The sequence below is a fragment of the Choloepus didactylus genome, chromosome 5 (assembly GCF_015220235.1).
Source record: "Choloepus didactylus isolate mChoDid1 chromosome 5, mChoDid1.pri, whole genome shotgun sequence".
In the NCBI taxonomy this organism is placed as follows: Eukaryota; Metazoa; Chordata; class Mammalia; order Pilosa; family Megalonychidae; genus Choloepus; species Choloepus didactylus.
In genome coordinates this window covers 33,408,893-33,430,878 of record NC_051311.1, presented here as the reverse complement: position 1 = coordinate 33,430,878, position 21,986 = coordinate 33,408,893, and the positions used below count along the sequence as shown (strand labels likewise).

General features: G+C 40.2%; 1 protein-coding gene across 6 annotated transcripts in view; it reads left to right on the top strand.

Annotated features, from left to right (window-relative positions):
• The window catches only part of DPP6 (dipeptidyl peptidase like 6), a 1,366,335-nt gene that overhangs the window by 1,307,576 nt on the left and 36,773 nt on the right, over positions 1–21,986 (top strand). For all 6 annotated transcript variants that reach the window (XM_037835750.1, XM_037835752.1, XM_037835755.1 and 3 more), the window contains one exon: positions 11,434–11,481. In XM_037835750.1, coding sequence (XP_037691678.1) covers positions 11,434–11,481 — 48 coding nt within the window. The remainder of the gene's footprint in view (positions 1–11,433; positions 11,482–21,986) is intronic.

Sequence of the window (21,986 nt, the reverse complement as noted above, 5' to 3'; positions counted from 1 at the left end):
AATTTATTCCTATGTTTTCGCAGCTAAGATTTGTACACAAAGATTTCTTAATATATACAAAAGGCCACAGGGAGGGGTTATAGAGCAGAGTAGATAGGAGTATGGATTCTGTGGCCATGGCCAAACTGCCTTAGTTTAAGTCCTGGCTTTACCATATCCTAGCAGGTTACTTAATATCTCTGTGCCTCAGTTTATTAACCTGTATAATGGGGTATAGCACCTAACTCAGAGGGTTACTTTAAAGAAAAAAAGTGAATTAATATATACAAAGCTCTTAGAGCAAAGCCTGACACATTATAAGCACTGCATAATTATTATCTGTTGCTGCCTTCGTTATTCCTATTATTACTATTACTATTTTTAGATGGTGTGACAGAGGAAGGAGTAGTCAGAGAAGGCATAACAGAGAAAATGTTTGAACTGAATCTTAAAGAACACATGTAGGTTTAGCAGGAAGATTTGAAAGAAAGGACATGCCAGAAAAGGGAATAGCAGGTGCAAACTATAAAACAATGTAGCTCCTGCCCTGTGCCAGTTTGAATATATTATGTTCCTCCAAAATGCCATTATCTTTGATGCAGTCTTGTGTGGGCAGATGTATTAGTGCTGATTAGATTGCAATTCTTTTAGTGTTTCCATGAAGATGTGACCCACCCAACTGTGATAACTCTGATTAGATAATTTCCATGGAGGTGTGGCCCTGCCCATTCAGTGTGGGCCTTGGTTAGTTTACTGGAGCACTATATAAGCTCAGACAGAAGGAGCAAGCTTTCTACAGTCAAGAGGGACACTTTAAAGAATGCACACGAGCTGAAAGAGGAGCTGCAGCTTAAAGAGACATTTTGGATATGGCCACTGAAAGCAGACTTTTGCTCTGGAGAAGCTAAGAGAGGACAAATACCCCAAGAGCAACAAAGAGTGACATTTTTGAGGAGTTGCAGCCTAGAGAGGAACGTCCTGGGAGAAAGCCATTTTGAAACCAGAACTCTGGAGCAGTTGCCAGCCACATGTCTTCCCAGCTAACAGAGGTTTTCCAGACGCCACTGGCCATCCTTCAGTGAAGGTACCCCCTTACCTTAGACACTTTATGGTCTTAAGACTGTAACTTTGTAACGAAATAAACCCCCTTTATAAAAGCCAATCCATTTCTGGTATTTTGCTTAATGGCAGCATTAGCAAACCAGAACATCCCCAAAAGCATAAAGAGTTCAAAATGGCTGTAGCACAAGGTCTGTATCGAAGAGTGACAGTAGAGTGATAGTGTGGCATTGTATTTCATTTGAAGATTTTTAAACTATAAGTTTAACTTAAAGTTATAGATAGTTATAGTTATAGTTATAGTTATAGTTAAAGTTTATCTTTATCCTCTGGGCAATGGAGAACAATTCAAGGGTTTTAATCAGAAAGGAACCTTGATCCAAATTGTGTATACGTACTTGAAAGGGAAAGATGAAGAGAGCCATTGCTAAGAATGTTACCATGGGGATGGAGAGGAGGAGGGGATATTGTAGCAGGCACAATTGGTAGGATCTGGTGGTGAATTAAATGCTAAGAGGGAGTGGAATGTGGAATTGCTTCCATTTAAAAAGTGTGATTTGTTTATTCTATATCCTTGAGTCCAAAAAGAAAAACAAGGGAATTTTATATCTCAAGAAGTACCCAAGAAGTATCAAGATTTTTAGGTGGGTCCTCTCACTTAGGCCTCGTACCCCCATTGGCCTGCCAGACAGGTGGTATCATCTCCATTTTACTGATAAAATAACTGAAAACTGAGATCACTGCCTAAGGACACACAGCCAGTGAGTGGCTGAGTCTGAATCCAAACCCCAAATCCCTCTGACTCCAAGACCTGCCTTTCATTCAATGGACACCACATCAGAGAGTGAGGAATAAGATGGGAAGAAAGCCTCAAAAATGAGGCACAATGGAAGGTCAAGAAGAAATCAAAATCAAGGCAGGACCACCAGGGTCCCTTTTATTCTCCTACTTCCTAAAGTAACTCAACCTATGTTGAAATTTGTAGCCAGCTTCCAGATCAAATTAGAAAGCAAACAAAGACCTAAAAGTAACCCATCCTATGTTGATTTGTAGCCAGCTTCCAGATCAAATTAGAAAGCAAAGAAGACCTAAAATGTAATCTGTCCTCAATATGATAATAAGAAATGATCCTGATTTCTTCACATGCCATAATTTATGCATCCTGGAAGCTGAGTACTTCTTCCAGTAATATGGACATTGCTCAAAAGTTTTTAGAATTCCTCATATAAAATTATCTTTACATACTAGACTCATAAAGAATACACTACTCTACTTTTTAGAATGCTTGATTGTTGACAGTGTTTCCTAATCATCAAACTTAGAATCCCTTAATTATAAAACTTTGCTCTTACTGGTCTTTGACACTTTAAAAATCAAAGATAACTTCTAAAGACAAGTAATTGACAACTTTGAGGCTATTCAAAAGAATGTGCAGAAGTCTCTGGACTAACTTCACTAACTTTAACAAATTTCCAAGGAATGCATACTATCAATGAATTATTTATTCATTAATTGAATCAGTAAATATTAACTGGCCACTTATTTTTAATAAGATACTGTATATTTTTCAATGTGGAATACAAAGTTGTGTAAAAATGGGTTACTAAGCTCCAAGTATAGTTGAAGAGATAAGACTTAAATATATAATTAGGACTCAAATTAGAACTTAATAGCTTTGGTTGAAAATCATTGCAAAACTTCTGGAATCACAATGCAGGCAGCTTTGATAAATATTATTACAAATCTGAGAAACAGGACAATACCAGAATCTGTGGGAGGTGTCATAAGAAGAGCCTTTGAATAGGAGCTGGAGTCCCAGATTTAAGCTTGGCCACAAAGAGCGGCAAATAAAGAGCACAATGTCCATTGCATTGTTTGTCTTGTGGGTTTGCCTAATCTCACAAAACTAATAAAAATAAGTTCCTTCCTTCATCTTTTGAATTCTCTGAATTCTGTGAAACATCTAAAAGTTGGTGTGTAAAGGGCATAAAAGTGATTCTATGATTTAAATGCAAATAATTCCTGAAACATAAAGCTTTTTATGAATCACCTACAAGTAGATATCTGCCTTTCAGGAACACACAGGGTCCCCTTATTTTTTTATGTTTGGGAAGGTTACTCATGTTTAAAAACACCTTTCATAAGCTCTAACTTCCAAAGCAAAAGGTTACATGTGACTGTAAGAAATCAGCGTGACTTTGCTTCATCATCATTTGTAACCCACCAATTTCTGTGAGCCCTGCTGAGCAATGCTAATTAGCCTGCTGCATGGGAAATATGATGACTTTCAATTTCCTTCAACACATAATATTGGATTGAAGCAAAACTGAAATGCTCTGGGACATGGGCGGGTAAGTGGTGAGAAAGTGGGGGTGGGGTATCCTAAAGCTCAGGCTTGATGTCAGCGATAACAAGGTTGCAGAATCAAACAGCAACAATATCTGTCTGCACTGACTAGGAAATACTGTCTTTGAACAAATATTTTAATTATCTACAGCAGTTCGGGTAGCTCAGCTAGCACCCTGTTTATTGGGATGGTAATATCACCTCAATGTATAAACTTTATGCATCAGGCATACATAATTCATAAACTGGCAAATAAAGAGATCTGGAATCTGTACACAGCCGAGGCCATTGCCAATTATCTCGCTTTGCCAGAGCCTTCCTCTTTGCTCACTCTGCTTGCAGCTGTTCTTTTAAACCATTCATCAGTGCTTAAGAGATATGCCAGTGGTGTTGGCCGAGACTATTTGAATTTCCATTGTTTATATCCTATGGGTTTAGCTTCTGATTGGAAATTATCTGTCACATAAACATTGTCCGAGAATGTAGATGACAGAAATGAAGACAAGCACTGTTTCTACAGATTTTGTTATTTATTCTGATGACTTTCTTCTTTCACAGTTTTGTGTCCTTTTTAATTACTTCATTTTCATTGGTAATTGTCTTATTTCTCCATCCAGTCAAGCAGGTGTAAATTAATGTTCTGAAATGAATGGGACTGGAAAGCAGAGACTCAAAAATAAAATATTTTCATTTGCAAGACTGTCATGCAATTCAAAGCTTTTCTTGTAATTTGAATTTTTCCCTGCTCGCAGCAGGATCTTTATTGATCAAAACTACCTTATTTGTTGGTTGTGAATTTGCTTGCTTCAGTTTGTTTATTTTCCCTTTCAGGAACAATAAGAATTTGGAAGTCAAATATTTAGCTTGAGCCAGAATAGTATCTGTCACTGAACAAAGTTTTTAAAAGGCCAAATGTTGTTTATATTGTTGTTATCTTTGTAAGCAAAGGCTGAGCAAATATAATTAGTCTTCTGTTGTCAGTGAGCATGCAACTCTGTATTTAACAGTTAGAACATTAGCTCTTTTGTTGTATGCTCCAAGGGTTGACTATCTGTGGGACAAGCTTACTTATGAAGGACCTAAGGAATATTATAACATGGCAAAGAGAATTATAATAACATGTTTGTGTTTACACATGTGTTAATATATGCATGTTTGTATATGCATGAATATAAGAGATTATACAGAAGAGTAAGGCAATAGGCATGCACGTGTAGAATCAAATATTTAATATTCAACCTAATTAACAGAGAAAATTAGAGTGGAATATAATTATATGCTTTCATTTCAAAGCATATCCTATGTCCTAAGTCTAGACTAAAACCTGAAGGTGCTAGAAGGGTTGGCTGAGAAGGAACAGACAAGCTACCCTGTTTTCTCGTGCTGATTCTTCCAGTTCCTCCTTGCCTTCCGTGTCATGCTGAGACTAGGACCGCCTCCACACTGTAGGGTTGCCTCCTCTCATACTTTCCCAGGACCACCGGTAAATGTTTGCATTTCAAAGGGAGATTCTGATCGCAGAATTCCAATCTCTGGAATAGGGCAGGTCGACTTCATGGAGTTGTGTGGCAAGGTTTTCCTGGCATACGACAGGAACCCAAAGTGTTGGCTCCTATTGTTTTGGCTGTAGCTGCTGTTGCTCTTACTAAACCTTAACAGCCCTATATTCTGCAGCTGAGACCCAGAGAAGTTAAAGTTGCTTACCTAAAATCACAAAGTAGTTGGTAGCAGAGGTAGGACAAGAACCCAGGTCTCTTTACTGCTTCCTTATGGGAGGCAACCTGCAGACCACCAAACCTTGCACCTGCTTCTGTTGACTGTACGTACACGGTGCAGCAGAGAATATTTTTGTGCATGTCTGTTTTCCCCACTAGACTCTGAGCTCCCTGAGGACAGGGACTGTCTATTTCTGTTTGCTTTCCCTAGACCAAGCACGGTACCTTGCACATGGGAGAAGCTCAATATATTTGTTGAATTACCTGCAAAGTAAAAACAAACTATGAATATGAGTTGTAAGAAGAATAGCCATAAAGCAGAGTCCTACGAGATTCTGCCCATCTATGAAGCAAAAAGCAAGATTTTCTAGGCTTTAAATATAATAATCTATGTGTACATGACAGCCAATTTTCTTAAATGCAGCAGTGACAAAATACCAAAATCCTTCTATTGTGCAAAAAAAAATTCATTAAATAAATTAGTTATCAGCTAGAATTACATAAGACTACTTGGAAGAAGAGGAAGAATAATAAATTTAAGACGTATGTCAGTGGTGCAGCCCCTCTTAAGACTCTTTAGCAAAATTATTTGTAATTATTTCAAATGGGTTTACAGTACTCCCCCCTTTATAAGTTACAAGCACCCTTCAAATCTTGTGTATGCTGTTTATGTGTTTAGCATGACCTTTCTTTTCTTAGAAAAGCATCAGGTAAATATTAATCCAGGTCTGGTCACCTGTCACATGTTCCAAATGATAGGATTCCAGATTAAGAATCTTCCGCGTTTTGTCTGTTTCTTAGAAGAATACTCATTTTGATTTAGGTGTTTTTCTAAATTATCTGCCAGTTTTCAGAGACACAACAATCATATAAATCTTGAAGCTACAGAGTGATCTTATAATTCACATAGACAGAGCAATGGGTATAGACCGCCTGGGCCAGAGAAGCAAGATACATTGGCACCTGAAGGGGGGGTGGGGGTGGGGGGCAGGAGGTAGAGTTAGCACCGTGGACTGCAGGTTGCCCCCAAGAGCCAGAGGCTCGTACCAGCCTCAGGGAGGATCTGACTGTAAGACAGGAATCTGGGTGACTTATAGGGAGTGTTATAATTGATATAAAATTAGATATACGAGTTTGTTTAGATACCAAACAAACTTTTTGTTTAATATCCTCCTTAAGTGTAGTTTTTATTCATAGTCTTTGTATTTCATTATTCTAAAAAAATTCTATATTAAAATAGAGGTAAAGGTGGCATGGTTGTGATGTAGCTCACCAAAAGAGAGCACAGTTCAGATGTTATTAATGGAGGCAATTATCCTTTAGCCTAAGTGAAAAAGGTAGAGGTATCATAAGTATCTATAGAGAGATAAGAACGTAGATTATTTAAAAAAAAAACAGTAATGAATAGACTGGTCTTAAGAGAACTTTCCTTAGCTTAACTTAAATTTGCTGACATGCTATGTCATAGCCAAGTATATGATCAGAAGGTCATTCATTCACTAATGGTTAATCCATTGAACAAACATTTTGTTCACAACCACTGACTACTAGATACATGGTAGGCACTGGGGATGAGATACACGAAGTTTTCACCCAAGGATTTCAATGACTAAGTGAACTTGGTAGAAACAGAGATATATTTGCAATTCAGCATGACGTTTGCTTCTGTTAGTACTTAAAGCACTTTTTTGAGGACATAGCAGAAAGAGTATAAGAGAAATATCTGCAGTAGAATAGTAAAGATCTAATTGCCTAAATGCATAAGAACAAACAAGGCAATTAAACTGAGGCCAAGAATGTGAAATGGCAGTTTGCAGTGTTACACAGACAAAAGAAATGCTGAAGTCCAATAAATGTGAAAATTTGCTCAACTTCACTCAAAATTAAAGAATTGTAGATTAAAGCAATACTAAGGTACACCGCCTGCTCATTAGAGTGATTTTTAAAAAGTTATAATGTTGATCTTCATTTGGAGTACAACTTGATACAAGTATTTTGGAGGGCAGTTTGACAATATTAGTTGAAATTTTAATTATCTCTGCCCTTTGTAGAAGATTATATTAATGTTCCTAATTCTTCACTCCCCCTCCTAGTTGGAAGATGACCCACCATGCCCCATTGCCCTGTGACTTGCAGCCCCTCCTTAGGACAGGGGTAAGCCCCTCCCTGTTGACAGCTCAGCCATGTGACTTGCATTGGCCAATGGCATGAGAGCAGCGGTGAGCTATACTATGTTCATGAAGTGTTAAGCTGGACATCATGTATCTCCACAAGCTCTTTTTCATTTCCTTTTATCATGAGTGTAGTATGTTCCAGATTAAGGCTGCTCTTTCAGCCTGGATCCTAGAATAAAGACTTCACTTGGAAGAGAACTATGCAGAGCACAGCAGAGCTGTAGCTGACCCATTTACCAGGATACAACATGAGCAATAAATAAACTTTTGTTTTAAAGCACTTAGATTTGAGGGTTGTTTGAAACCACAGGCTTGTTTAGTGAAAGCTAACCGTAAAACATTTTTAGTATAGCAATTGCATTGCTAGTAACTAGTGTAACCTACAAATGTAGTCCTACATGTGCAAAACTATAGGTTTAAGGGAGTTTCCTGTAATACTCTTTATGGTAATAACAACAGAAGGGAAGCAACCTAAACATTCAGTAGCACAGAATGGACTAAATGATTTATGATATATCCATATAGTAGAATTGTATCCAACCATTAAAAAATTAATTTTATAGCTTTTTAAAAAATTCTTTTTATAAAGCTGTATTACAGTATTCACCATTCTGCAACTTGACTTTTTTCACTCAACACTGTATTTATATTCATCCACATTTATAGGTATAAAAATCTTCATTCCTTTTGTATGTTCTCTAATGTTCTGCTAGGTGAATATACCACATTTTATTCATTTACTCTGCTGCTAATGTATAGCTGGATGATTTCCAACTTTCCTCTTATGAAATTGCTGTTATGAACAACCTTGTACGTGCCTCCTGGGTACACGTGCAGGAGTTTCTCTGAGATATATTTCCAGAAATGAGGTTGCCAGGTCCTACAGCATAAGTATCTTCAGATTGCCCAGATATTGCTTAATGGTTCTCCAAAGAGAATGTACTCACTAATACGCTCACCCATTTGCCTCGTCCTCCCCAACACCTGCTATTGTCAAACTATCTCAGGACTGTATAAAATATGTTACATTGTGGCATGCTATATTACCTTGTCTATAGCATATATCATTATGAATACATAATCATGTGGCAAAAATGTATTTTAAATATGCAGTAAAATGAAAAATACTAACTTCAGGATACTGGTGACCTCTGAGAAGATAAGGGACCAAGACTAGAGAAGAGTCACGCAGTTTACCTCAAATCTACCTGTGTTTTATTTCTTAAAAAAATAAAAATAAAAATAAACTAAGGCAAATATGGCATAATACTAAGATTTGATAAACCTTGTGAATTTACATGCAAGTCTTTATTATGTTATTTATTCTATTTTTTTCACTATGTTTAAACCATCTTGAAATTAAAATATTTGGTTGTATGCAAATAGGATCACCTATATGAAGAGAAACATTTTAGGACATTTTAGAAACATTTAGGTTACTTCTGGAAAGTAAGGATAAGAGAAGTCTTTTACTTTTCACTTTTTACCTGCCTTTAGAAACATGTTAAATTCGTGAATTAAGAAATGAGAAGGGGCTAATCCAGGCTGAGCAACTTTCTTATTGTATGGATGAGACAAAAGACTTAAAGACCTCTAAACCCGTGTTTTCTCAACTGTAATATATGGTTAGTAATAAGATGTAAACTCTACTTTGCAGAGCTGCTGTGGGGATGGAATTATTTATAAAATATCTAGCTGAGTGCCTTTTACATAGTAGGCACTAAATAAATAATAATTGTTTACATTATTAATGAGAATGCAGGATATGTTCTGTCTGCAAATTTACTTATACTGAAATAGAGAATATAGATGTAGATTCCTTATTACTCACTGGCTGACCTGTTCTTCCATATAAGCTCCTCATGGGGGAAAATGGATCTAAGAGCCAGGACACTTGGTTTGATTCAATAATTTGAACTTAAAGCCAATGTTTACATCCCTCTCAGTAAATGCTGTCTCTTTGGGTAAAAACACAATGACACTCAGATTGCTGCACCCCCCCCCCCCTTCTCCTCCTTGGTAGGGTTGCCAGATTTAACAAATAAAAATATAGGGTGCCCAGTAAAATCTGAATTTCAGGTAAACCACAAATAGTTTATTATTGTATGTCCCATATATTGCATGGGATATATTAAACAATTATTCATTGTTTTTCTGATATTCAAATGTCACTGGGCATCCTGTATTTTATCTGGCAACCCTATCCTGGGTGAATGGGGGAAGGAGGAAATAAGACCCCGGATTTCCTTAACTTTGGATGTGCACTGGGCAGTATCCAGATTCCATCCTGGGTCACTTGAAAGCATCTGCTTCTGAGGCCCACAGCTGGTGTGACTCTCGTTCTGGTGTCCCCGAGCTTAGCCAGGGCCTGGGGGAGCTCCCGGGCTGATTCATCCTCTCTTCACCTGTCAGTGGCACCAAAGATCCCTTTGATTTTCTGCCGTGTCTCCTTGGACCCTAGAATAGAATGTAAACTCTACAGCCTCTGCTGTGGGGTCTTTATGCCTCACCATGTTGGAATCCACAGCAGATTCAACTCAGCTGCTTGTCATATGGCCCCTCAGAAGTGTGGGAAAAGCCTGGCGATGCTCCCAGGGAAGCTGACCTTCAGCCTTCCCTCTACCAAGTGTGTCCTCCGGCATTGCTGTGGCCACCCCCTGGGAGTTCACAACATCCCAGAGTCTCCAGCCCAAAGGAGAGCAAACGCAGCTCCCCTGGCCACCGTGTTCCCACAGCGCTTCAATTTCCCTTTGACTGCCTGCCTCCCACTTCCGCTTTCTTCGTTCATTCTCCCACAATCCCCCAGGGAGAGCGGCAGCCTCCACCCTCCCTAGTCCTCTGGGGTCTGGGCCTCTCCACAGGCTCTCTGATGGCTCATTTGGGATTCATTCCATGAACATGTAACCGAGCACCAACTATATTCCAGTCCCTGTAGTAGATGCTGGAAATAACAACAGTAAAGGAGACAAATTCTCGGTTCTTGTGGAGCTTACATTCTGTCCTCCTCCGTAACAGCACCGGCTGTTAAGCAACTGTCAGCAAATATACTGAAAATTCCTTACTAGAATGTCCTGACATTATAGCATGTGGTAATGAGCTCTATAAAAATAAAAAAAAAATTTTTTTTAAAAGGGAAGCAGGATGGGGATAGAGGGTGATAGCATGGGAGTGAAGGGGTGTTCTTTCAGACTGGCAGTTGGAGAACTCATTTGAGCAGAGATTTAAATGAAGAGAAAGACAAGACAAGCAAATAAATGTGGGCAGAGCACTTCAGGCAGAGAGAATATAGCACAAGTGGGAATAACTCAGCAAATTTAAGAAACTTAGGAAGATAGCTAGCTGGGACAGAATGAGTGGAGGAGAGTGACAGGGGAGGAGGGTCGCCAGGCCTGCCTCTTCATGTGTTTTTATGAAGTTATAAATAAATAATTTAGAAAGTCTTTGTTTTCTTTCTGGACTCTCCTGCTAAAGAGTGTAGGGGAGTCAAGTTACACACTCAAAGCTGATCTGGGGCCACTTTGTCCAGAGTGGAGTCTGCCTGCTCACTCCCTGGGGCCATAGCTTCCGGACTGCCCGGGGACTGGAAAGCTGCAAGTGAAAGTGCTTTAAGGGAAAATGGAAACATAGTCTAATGTTTGCAAAATCTGCCCATTGCATTAATAAGTTGTTATTAAATATTATGAGAAACCAGAGGTGGGAATGACTTCCTAAGAGTCAGAGAAGATGTCTTTGAAAAGGTGACTTAGCACTGAAGTTTAAGTAATTTACTAGCACTAGACTAAACCAATATGGGATCTGTGTCTGGAGAGTAAAAATGATGTGAGTATATATGATGCCAAATGTAAATGCTTCATAAAATGATGTTTTGGGTCATTACAATAATCTAAAATTCTGTCATTTCAATGGAGTTTGTTGTAATTAACATGTTTACAAAAATTAGAAAATTGAGGCTTTAGCAATGCAGCAGACCTGGCTTTACGTGTCTCTGCTATCCACTCATTGATGCCCGCCGATTGTTGATGACTTAGTCTCAATGAAGTCAGCTTCTCGAGAGTCCACAGATCAATGTGTTGTAATGAAAGCTCATCTCCTTGTTTTGCTCTCAACTGACTGCCTTGTTTTTGTTTCTTTTCTGGCTTCTCTTTTCCACCCTGTTGTAGGACCTGGAGTTCCCATGGTGACAGTGCACAACACAACGGATAAGAAAAGTAAGTACCTTTTGGTCTTTTCTCAAATCTTCCTGTGGCTCAGGACAAAAGGGAAAAAAGAAAGAAAGAAAAAGAAAAAATCTTTGTGAGATAATTCAGACCACATTTTCATATTTGGAGACAGAGAGAAGGGTCATGTCTGGAGGTTCGGAAGTGAGTCACCCAGCTGATTGCCAATAGTCATTAGATGTGATAGAAGTAAAACGGCTGAGGCCTGGAAGGTCGAGTTCAAGGCCACCCTTGAACTGGGTGAGTCTAAGGCGGGATGAACCTGAGCAGCCAGCCCCTGAGGCTTGCCTGCCCCTTCCCTCCTCTATGCTCCCACTGGGAGGCTGCCCTATCTTTGAGGGGTGTGTAGGTGCATCTTCATGACCTGGAGGGGCTACACATCTATGCCACTACAGGAACGGAACTTTCCAGAGCTTCTTGAGGACCTCATAGTGTTTTGTGTGGTTTTTTTTTTTCTGGAAAGGACACCACACAGGTTGTGACACATACACATGTGTATTGATGTGAAGGATTTGAAATGATACATCCAGTTTCAGGTAGACCCTCAGCAAAACTGAGAAGTAAGGAGACCTTGTCTTTGACACCCTCCCTTCCTAGGCCTTACTTACTCTACCCTATCCCCAAGGAACCTAACTCCATTCTTTCCCCCTAATTCCTCCCCTCCCCACAGGATGTCCCCAGTCTCACCTTGTGGCCCCCTACACGGTGCCACATTCCCTGGACGGCCCTGTTCTGGACCTTCCCTCCCCCCATCCAACCTGCTGGCTTATTTCCTTAACTCCCTGGGGACTTCACATTGCTGATGAATATCAAGTCAGGCATATAGTAGCATTTCAAGCACCAAGGAGAGCTGGTGAGGAGAAAATTTTGGGCAAGGAAGTCTCCAAACATATTTTTAAAATGATTTAAAAAAATGGTTAATGTGATCAAAAGAGGATAAAATAGATTTGTGTAAAGAAACAATACCCCCAAAAGTCCAAAATATTGATAATATGCTGCAAAGATTAGAAACACAAAATTAAAGCATCAGTAATACTTAAATAAATTGGTTTTAAAGTCAATTAAATGCCAAAAATTGGATGCCAGAAGGGACACACACACACACACACACACACATACACATACACACAAACACTCAAATTATTTGAATGGCAATCAAAGGGGAGCAGCTGCTGGTAACAAGCTGCAATGGCCTTTCTGTCCTGCTCCCCAGAAGAGAGGTTGGTTTTCTGGGTAGAGGTGACCTGGTTCCAGGCCTGTCTCCAGTCTCACCTGGGGACCGTTCTAGGAGTCTGCAAGGTTTGGGAAGGTTTCTGGTCCATACATCTGAAAGCAGCAGTCCTCAAAGTATTCCAGAGCAATTGCTTCGATTCTACCATTTGCCTCCCCCAAGCATCCACCTGCAGGCCACCCACTCTAGTGGTCACAAGGGTGTGAAGAGCCCTGAGGAGCCCTGGCTCACTGTGGATGGGTTGGAACTTGTACCCCAAGGCGTGGCATCCTTTGGGGTCTGACAAACATACCCCAGCCTAAAAATCCTTGAAGAAAATGTTCCAGGAACCTCTTTGGCTATGATTTTCACCTTAAAAAATGGAAATACTTCATAGAACCTCAACTGTGACACCTTTTTTTTTTTTCCTCAAGAAAAGGTGAATTATTCATTACGAGTATTTGTTAAAACTTAAGAATATAAATAATTACTGATATTTTATTAAATTTTCCCTTCTTAAAAATTTGGTGCAAACTGAATTAGTCTACTCTAATTAACAGTCTCATACTAGTGGCCAGTTTCCTGGTTCTGATAGTATGTACTTTTATATAAGATGTCACATTGGGGACACTGAGTGAAGGGTACACAGAAACCCTATGTACTATTTTTGCAACTTCCTATGGATCTATAATTATTTTAAAATTAAAAGTTAAAGTCCATGGTCTAATAAGAACACATAATTATCTCTAAGCTTCAAAAAAATATGTGTGTGGTTCTTCTTTCAAAAGTCATCTTTGGAAGATGCTATTATTCTTCAGAGTCAAAGGTTTAATAAAGAGCCTACTCTCTGAGAATTCCTTTGGACTTCTAAGCCACTTTCAGGCTTGGGAGTGATCACTTCTTTAAGGGATCCTGAAGACCAGGAGTGTGAAAACTTTGAATGACTCACTCATAGAATTTCTACAGAGTGCTGGATAAGGTTGTCATTTCCTAAAGCTCATTGTGTGAATGAAAATGAAGTAGACCTATGTCTTAAATATGTGTAACAACATTGAGAAAATATTTTATTTATTCCATTTATTAAAATAGGGTAATGTATGAGTGTGATGGGTGGGGTGCCATGCTTTGGAAAAGAGTACAGATAAGAATTTACCAAATGTCCTCCCAGCAAATGCAATACGCTAATGGTCTCCAAGTTCCGAAATATTTTATTAGTTCTACTGTGAAACCAAACAACCAATTCTTTTCCTCTGCTTGTTTGATTAGCTGCATTAACCAATCAATCCAATCAATACTGGCAAACTAGAGATCCTAGATTGCCCTCCATATTCCATTGTGGAGCATAGTAAGTACAAAGGTATTTTTAAGGAGCATTTTACTCTCTGCAGTTAAACTCTTAACTATTGTGACTGTAGTTCCCAGAGGCAAAGAGACAGGACTGAGTGGGATAAGAAATAAAAGTATTATGCACCCAAGATGGAAGTTGGTATTATATTTCAATGTTCCATCATTCTATATGTGAAATTTAATAATGAAACTGAAGGTGACACTGTTGTACTTTATCTAAGTGACGTGGTGATAAATTGGAAACTGGACAGAGTGTATATCACATTGTGATGTATAGAATTCTCTTTAATTGCATCTATTTTACAAGCCTATTTGTATAGTTATATTTGAGCTCTGGTTTTCCTGTAGTCTAATTCAAACTCTGAGGATATTTCATTCTGACCTCGCATGTTTCTGCATTTATATTTCTTAGTACAGTTCCAAAGTCTTTCAAAATGTTGACTTAAGCCATGTTGACACCTAATTAACTTGGAAAAGAATCACTAAATGTGGCTGAGTTGTTCGTGGCTCCCACACCACCACTGGTAGGGCGAGAAGGGTGTCATCTTGTTTTACATTCAGACACAGTGGTTTTTACTGGACCAGAAAGACCTCCGTTAGTGCCCATGTTTCTCACCTGCTGGATACAGGGCCTGAAATTCCATCATTCGATGTTCATTCCTGTGGGTTGGGACATCATAGCTGCATGAAGGCTTCTTATAAAATATAAAAATCCCTTATGGATTATGTTCGGTCATGTGTAACAGAAAACTCAAAATAGCTGTCGCTTAAACAAAACGGAAGATATTTTTGTCTTGTGTAACTTTCAGGGGCTGCTATGCCAGCGTCACAATCATTACTGAATGATTCCTTCTATCTTTCTATTCTGCCATCTTTAGCTTGTAGATTTTACCGCCAAGGTTGCTTCATGATACAAAATGGCTCTCATGTCTGTATTCCAGTCTGGAAGATGGAAGAAAGGGAGAATGCAAAAAGGGGAGGGTTCCTGTGATGGAGAGAGTTCTCTTTAGGCAGTCTTCCCACAAGTGCCTCACAACACTTCTGCTAATACCTTCTTTGCCAGAGCTTTCTCACCTGCCCATACCTAGCTGCAAAGAGTGCTGCATGTCTTCTAGCTGGGCTCCTTGCCACCTGAAGTTAAATCAAGATTTCATTGCTCAATCTCTTAGTCAAAGTAAGTAATCATAGCTGCTATATTAAAAAAAAAAAAAAAAAAAAAAAAAAAAGGAACACCAAAATCTCAGTGGCTTAGCAAAACAAGGACTGGGTTTTTTTGTTCACATGAAGTCCAGTTCTTATGTTCCTGGTTAGGCTGCCCTCCTGGGAGCAACTTGGAGGTCCAGGCTCCTTGTAGAATGTGACTCCATCATCTTCAGTTCTCCAGCCCCTGCCTTGTGAACAGGGAAGGCAGAAAATAGGAAGATTATGTGCAATTTTTTTTTATGTTGATGCCTAGAAGTAGTGTACATCATTTCCATTGACAAGAATTCTGATAAAAATGATAATTCTATTAATCAAATATACTGGGGACTATAGATTACAATTCATATTATGGCTTTTTGCAGAAAAAGAAAAGAAAACCTGTTTTATTCTGGGACTCAGAAAGATTTTAGAGTTTAAAATGACATTAGACACCAACTAATCCAACTCCTTGGAAAATGGAGGGTCAGAGAGGTGAAGCATCTTGCCCCAGGTCACATAGTTCGTGGGTATCTGAGCCTGGATAAGCATTTCCCTTAATTTCAGGTTATCATTTTCTTCTCTGTAAAAATTGTACATATTGTCTAGCCTAGTTGTCAAACCTCAACTGAATACCCTTCTGGTTCCCTCCATCTGTGAGTAACTACAATAATTGCCATCCACTGAACGTTTAGTGTATGCCAGACACTGTTCCAGAAGCTTTAACTCATTGCATCCCCTGACAGCCCCGTGAGGAAGACACTATTATCATCATCATCCGCATTTTACAGATGGGGACTCAAGACACAGAGAGGTTAAGTGCATTGTCCAAGGTCACAAGCTGGTAAATAGAAGAGATGGGATTTGAACCCAGGAAGTCTGGCTCTATACCATGTAGAATCCAGTATTATGCTGCCTGTCATTGGCAAGGAGGGGACAGACCATTTGAAAGAGACACAGGGTCGTTGGCTAATTATCCCCCAGGCCTGAGTTCCCCAGATTTGGTGCTCATCAGCTGTGTGAGCTTAAGCAGACCCTGAAGTCTCCATTTGTCAGTCTTTAAAATGGAGTTGCAACACCTGTCTCAGGAGGGCATTCGGGTGACAAGGATACGATTCATCCATGTGTCAGGAAGCAGAACCGCTGCCACACAGCAGCACTGGGCCAAAATCAGCAGTCAAATCATTTTGAAGGACTTGCACACCTTCACGGTCCAGCCAGGCCCTGATAGGGACACAAACCAGTAGGTGAAATGAGGAAAATCCTTCTACCCCTTGAAATAAATGTTTCCTTATGCTGCAGGGTTAGCAGTGAAAACAGTAAGCTACCTTCCTAGATGGTGAGGGAGTGATTTCCGTGCCTAGCCCCCAGCCCCATCCTCAGGAAAAGGGTTGCTGTGTCTTCCAGGAGAGGAAACACATTTCTTTGATTTATGTTGTCCCATGTTCAGGCACCTTCAAGGCTCCTTAAACATCATGTTAGCCTTGATCAGAATCATAGATTGTGGCCTGGAAAGGACCTAAAGCCTTGATTATCTATTACATATCCTTCTCTCAGGGGGTAATAACGATTATTATTACAGTTGAATATTGTGTTGCAAAGTGCTTTTCCCTACATTCTCCTTCCCTCGCCCTTCATGGTAACCCTATGAGGGAGGCAAGACAGGCAGCATTGCCCCCATTTTACAGATAAGAAAACTGAGATTCGAGTTTCAAGAGAACTGACAGCCAAGACATTATTTCTTCTGCAATTCTGACTATTCAATGAGAGGGGAAAGTGGGAAATAGTTAAAGCAAAAGAAAAGAAAGAAAGCAAAACAGAGAAAGAGAAAAAGAAAAGAAAAAAGGCAAGAAATCACCTAGGGAATCCTCTAGCAAGCTCACATTTTAAAAATATTAAATAAATTTTTAAATTCATTCGGTGCGTCAATAATAAGCATTGATTGCATGCTTATCGTGTGCCCGTCACAGCATGGGTCCCAAGATTATGTGACCCGCAAATAACCTTTGATCAGGAGGCCACAAACCTGGCTCCCTGACTGCCAGCCCCAAGCTCCCTCTCAGAGGATCCAACCCTGCAGGAACAGGCTTTGGGTATCCCTGAAAAATAATGGCCGAGTTAACAACTTTTTATTGCAGGTCCTGGTAAAATTTTCATACAAGGCACTCTGAATTCTCGCCTCTAGATATTGTCAGTGGGAGGCGTTTGGGATTTTTTTTTTTTTTCCCAGTCTATTGAACTTTTCATGTGTCCGATGTCCTCTTTCAGTGCCGCACAGCTCATTTCATCTCCAGCTGTGTCAGCACCAGGCAAAACGCCCTCTGTTTTCATTTGGTCTGTCAAATTGGGCAAGTCTCGGGGTAAGAAGTCAGGTGACCTGGCGAGCCCGGGCTCCTTGATCCAGAGCTGTGTGCCCTGTGCCTGGTGCACAGTTTGGTCCCATCAAAGTCTCCGGCCCTCGGTGGCCTGATGAAGCATCCGTAGCAGTGCGGGTCGATGAGTATCACACATGAGCAACAAAGCAGTTGTCAGGCCAGCTCTGCACAATGGAGCCTCTGGGCCTCAGGTATATTTCAGATTAGTTGAGCTCTTTCATGATTGAAAAGGCCACTGGAAAAACTCCAGGAGCATCACAGAGGCAAACCACTGAAGCAATCGCCACCCCCGCAGTCGCTCTCCTTTTCATCTGCAAGCGCAGCCCCTGCCTGCTGTTCTGGATCATTAGGACTCTGCAAGACCCCAAACCATTTGTACTTTCTCTGCTCTCTCCATCGTGTCTTAGGTAAGCATGTCCTGGCCAGGGAGGCAAAGACAGACCAGAAATGTGCAATCAGGGATAAAGTGATAACACAGATAGCAGCCAGCATTTATTAGGTACTCGATATGGGTTGGTGCTATTTTAAATACTTTACATATTTTAACTCTGTTTTAGTTTCCTGGCTGCTAAAATAAATACCATGCAATGGGTTGCTTAACAGGAATTTATTGGCTCACAGTTTCAGAGGCTGGAGGCTTGCTTCCTCCCGGCATTGGTTTCCATGTCCAATTTCCTTTGCTTATAAGGACTGAATGCAGTCTTTGGGTTTCCATGTCTTTTCATTCATGAGGCAATCACGCAGCAGTGTCTTGTTGTTTTTCTTCCGGACCGGATTCTATTGACTTCCACCTTCTGGCTGTTCCACATGGCTTCTCTTTCCCATGTCCAATTTCCTTATAAGGACTTCAGCCACATTGAATTAAGGCCCAGCCTCCCTGAGATTGGGGTACACCTCAACTAAGAACATCTTCAAAGGTCCTATTTACAGCTCACTTCACACCCACAAGAAACTTGCCTTTTGTGGGGGATATGATTCAACCCCCAACAAACTCATTTAGTCTTCAGAACAACCCTATGAAGCAGGAACTATTGTTATCCCCATTTTTCAGTTAAGAAAATGGAGGCAAAGGAGCTTAAGTAATTTGTCCACATTCACACAGCTAGAAAATGGTGGAGTTTGAACCAAAGTCTGTGTTCTGCTCAGCTGCCTTTCAGGTGACATGACACACCCAGGCTCAGAGTGGTCTGAAGAGACTACTCCACAACATATTTTCCATTCTGTACCCCCAGTTAAGATGGAGGAAGAAAAAATTGTTTGTCCTCTGATGCCTGCTGAGAGTGACCTCTTTATCCCACATCATAACCCTTAACCCAGTGTCTGGATAGTTCCCTTAGCCAAGTCCAAGCCAGCTCTGGGGTAAGTTGTGCAATATTATACCTTTTCCTACTCTGAGAAGACTTACGTATCAGAGAGAAAGAGATTCCTTTGGGCCCTGACAATCAGTAAATCTATGATAGACTTTAGGTTGGGGGAGTGCTTTGTAGATTAGAAGGGCTCAGTTGGGCCCTTGAACTTTTCCCTCTAAAGCCGCTTAATACCCGAGTCATCATCCCTTGGTCAATCATCCATGACCTCTTTTTTCCCTCCCTTTCCTCCCCTTCCATCTATTCTGCCCCTATTCCAACTTGATTTTCACATTCCTTACTCCGGGTCTATCCTATTCTAGGCAGGGTTGGGCCATAGCTGCAGGCTGCGCCTTCAAATGCATTTTTTTAACTAGAGTTTCTGGAAGAATTTCCAGCTGTGTCTCCATCCCGCTTTTGCTAATCAGAAGTTTTGTGGTTCAAGATATTTTACCATCATGTTTCCCAGGAGGACTTAAAATCTTACTTTAAAATTTTTTTATTGTTTTATTTATACATACACTATACCCACTAAGCAAAAGCTCCCATCCATTATGTTTTTTCCTTTATTAGAGAAGTTGTGGGTTTACATAAATAAGTCATGCATAAAATATAGGATTCCTGCATATCACTCTACTGTTAACACCTTGCATTGGTGTGGAACATTTGTTACAATTAATGAAAGCACATTTTTAAAATTGTGCTATTAACTATAGTCCATGGTTTAACTTAGGATTCATTGTTTGCATAGTGTGGTTCCATGGATTTTAAAAAATTTTTATTGTTACCACATATGCAACCTAGCATTTCCCTTTTTAACCACATTCAGATACATATTTTAGTACTGTTAATTACATTCACAATGTTGTGCTACCATCACCACTATCCTTTACCAAAACATTTCCATTATTCCTGTACCCTTTAAGCCTTAATTTCCCATTCCCTATCCCAATCCCAGCTCCTGGTAATTTATATTCTAGATTATGATTCTATGAGTTTGCTTACTCTAATTATTTCATATCAGTGAGATTAGACAATATTTGTCCTTTTGTGCCTAGCTTATTTCACTCAACATGATTTCCTCAAGGTTCATCTATGTTGTCACATGTAGCAGGACTTCATTCCTTTTCACGGCTGAATAATATTCCATTGTGTGAATGCCACATTTGTTTATCCATTCATTGGTTGATGGACACTTGGGTTGCTTCCATCAGTAATTGTGAATAATGCTGCTGTGAACATTGGAGTGCAAATATCTGTTCAAGTTTCTGCTTTCAGTCTTTTGGGTACATACCTAGCAGTGGGATTGTCATCTGTTATTATTTAAATGTAATTATAGCACCAATTTATTACTGTGTTCCAGCATCCCAAAGGGCTTTGCATGTATTATAAGGCATATTTTTTGTAATAACCCTATGAAATTGAACAATTTACCCAAGATCACATAGTTAAATCCAGAAAGAAGCTTAGAACCATGGTTTATCCTACTCCAAAGAACATGCTGTTGACGTTTGGGCTATACCAGACATCCTGCTAGGGAGAGTCCTCATTCCTACACCCCAGGACCCCAGGATTCCCGGGGTCAGTGGATCACTGCCACCTAAGTAATATGCTCACATATTACTTAGTCCAGTTTAATTGTAAGGTAGTTCTGAGTCCCAAATTGTGTTTGCAACCTTACACTGCATTTGAACAGCACATGCCAAGAAGGAGACCTTCCCAACAATCAGGGAGGCAGTTCTGACCTGACGGGGAATTGAGATGGGGATGCATATGTCTGCAGCAGAGCAAGTATGAAGGCGAGTTGAATGAGCTCTTGGAGAGGTGGCTTTTGAATAAACCATGGAAAGCCTTGACTGTCAGACTAATATCTAGACTGCATTCTGTTAGCAGTGACAAAGGGAGAGGATAAAAGCTATCAGAACACTCCATGTCAGGTAATAAAAGAGGCCAGGAAGGGTTAAGATTCTGACTATGAAGGCAGGCTAATCATTTTATCTTATTCAAACCCTGCTTTGAAATTCGAAATTACTGTTTCAGAATGCTCTGCCCTTTCTCCCCCTCTTCCCCCCTGACCCACAAGCCACCCTGGAAATATTTGACTCCCCCCCCCCCCCCCCCCCCCCCCCGTTTAGAAAATCTTATCTACAAACAGAGCCTGCAGGGTGTTCACAGATGTGACTCTGAATTATTTAAAAGCTGTTTCCTTAAGAATGTAATTATGATTGGGACCAAAGTATACTCCTTTGGAGCCTGGGTATTCAAACAACTTAGGTATTGGGATAGAAAACCAACAAAATCAGTTAATGCTTTGTTGGTTATAATGTAAAACTGAAAGGGAGTGCAACTTAGATATGTGGATACCAATTCAGTGTGTGAGAGTTGTAATTACCATGCAACTTACAGTACAGTACCTCAGTCTTTGAAAGAAAATGCCTGAGTTGGTGGAGTTAAAGTATAATATATGTTCACTGACAATACCCCACAGTGTCTTGAAAGCACATTCATGAGCCTCCAAATTACTAGGTTGGCCAGTTACCGCGCCTTCATCGACATTAATAGATAGGTTTCTCTCCTCCTACTCTATTCAGTTGGGTTTCTAGAAAGACGCAAACCCAACTCCCATTACCAGTTGGAATCAAGGCGATTCTTTCACAAAGTTGTATTAGCCATCAACTCTTCCCTGCTTCTGTTCCATTGCTTGCGCTGTTTTCTCTACCTGGAATGCCATCCCTGTCCCTGTCCCCACCGTCTTCCTGAGTAGCCGCCTACTAGGCTGTCCTGCCTGGCTCCCGTCACCCCTCTGTGAAGCATATGGATAGGAGGGGAGACGGGGCAGTCGGGAAGCCAGCAATTTAGGCAAGGGTGGAATTATGAAGGGCCTTGCTGGTCAGTTGGGCAGAGGAGTTTTTCCTGATCCTGGGAGCACCTGGGAATGACACACAGTTGGATTTCCATTTCTAAAAGGTGTTCTGGATACTTCACGTGGAATGAATTAGACGGGGTCACAGTGCAGGCAGGGAGAACTGTCGGGGGGCT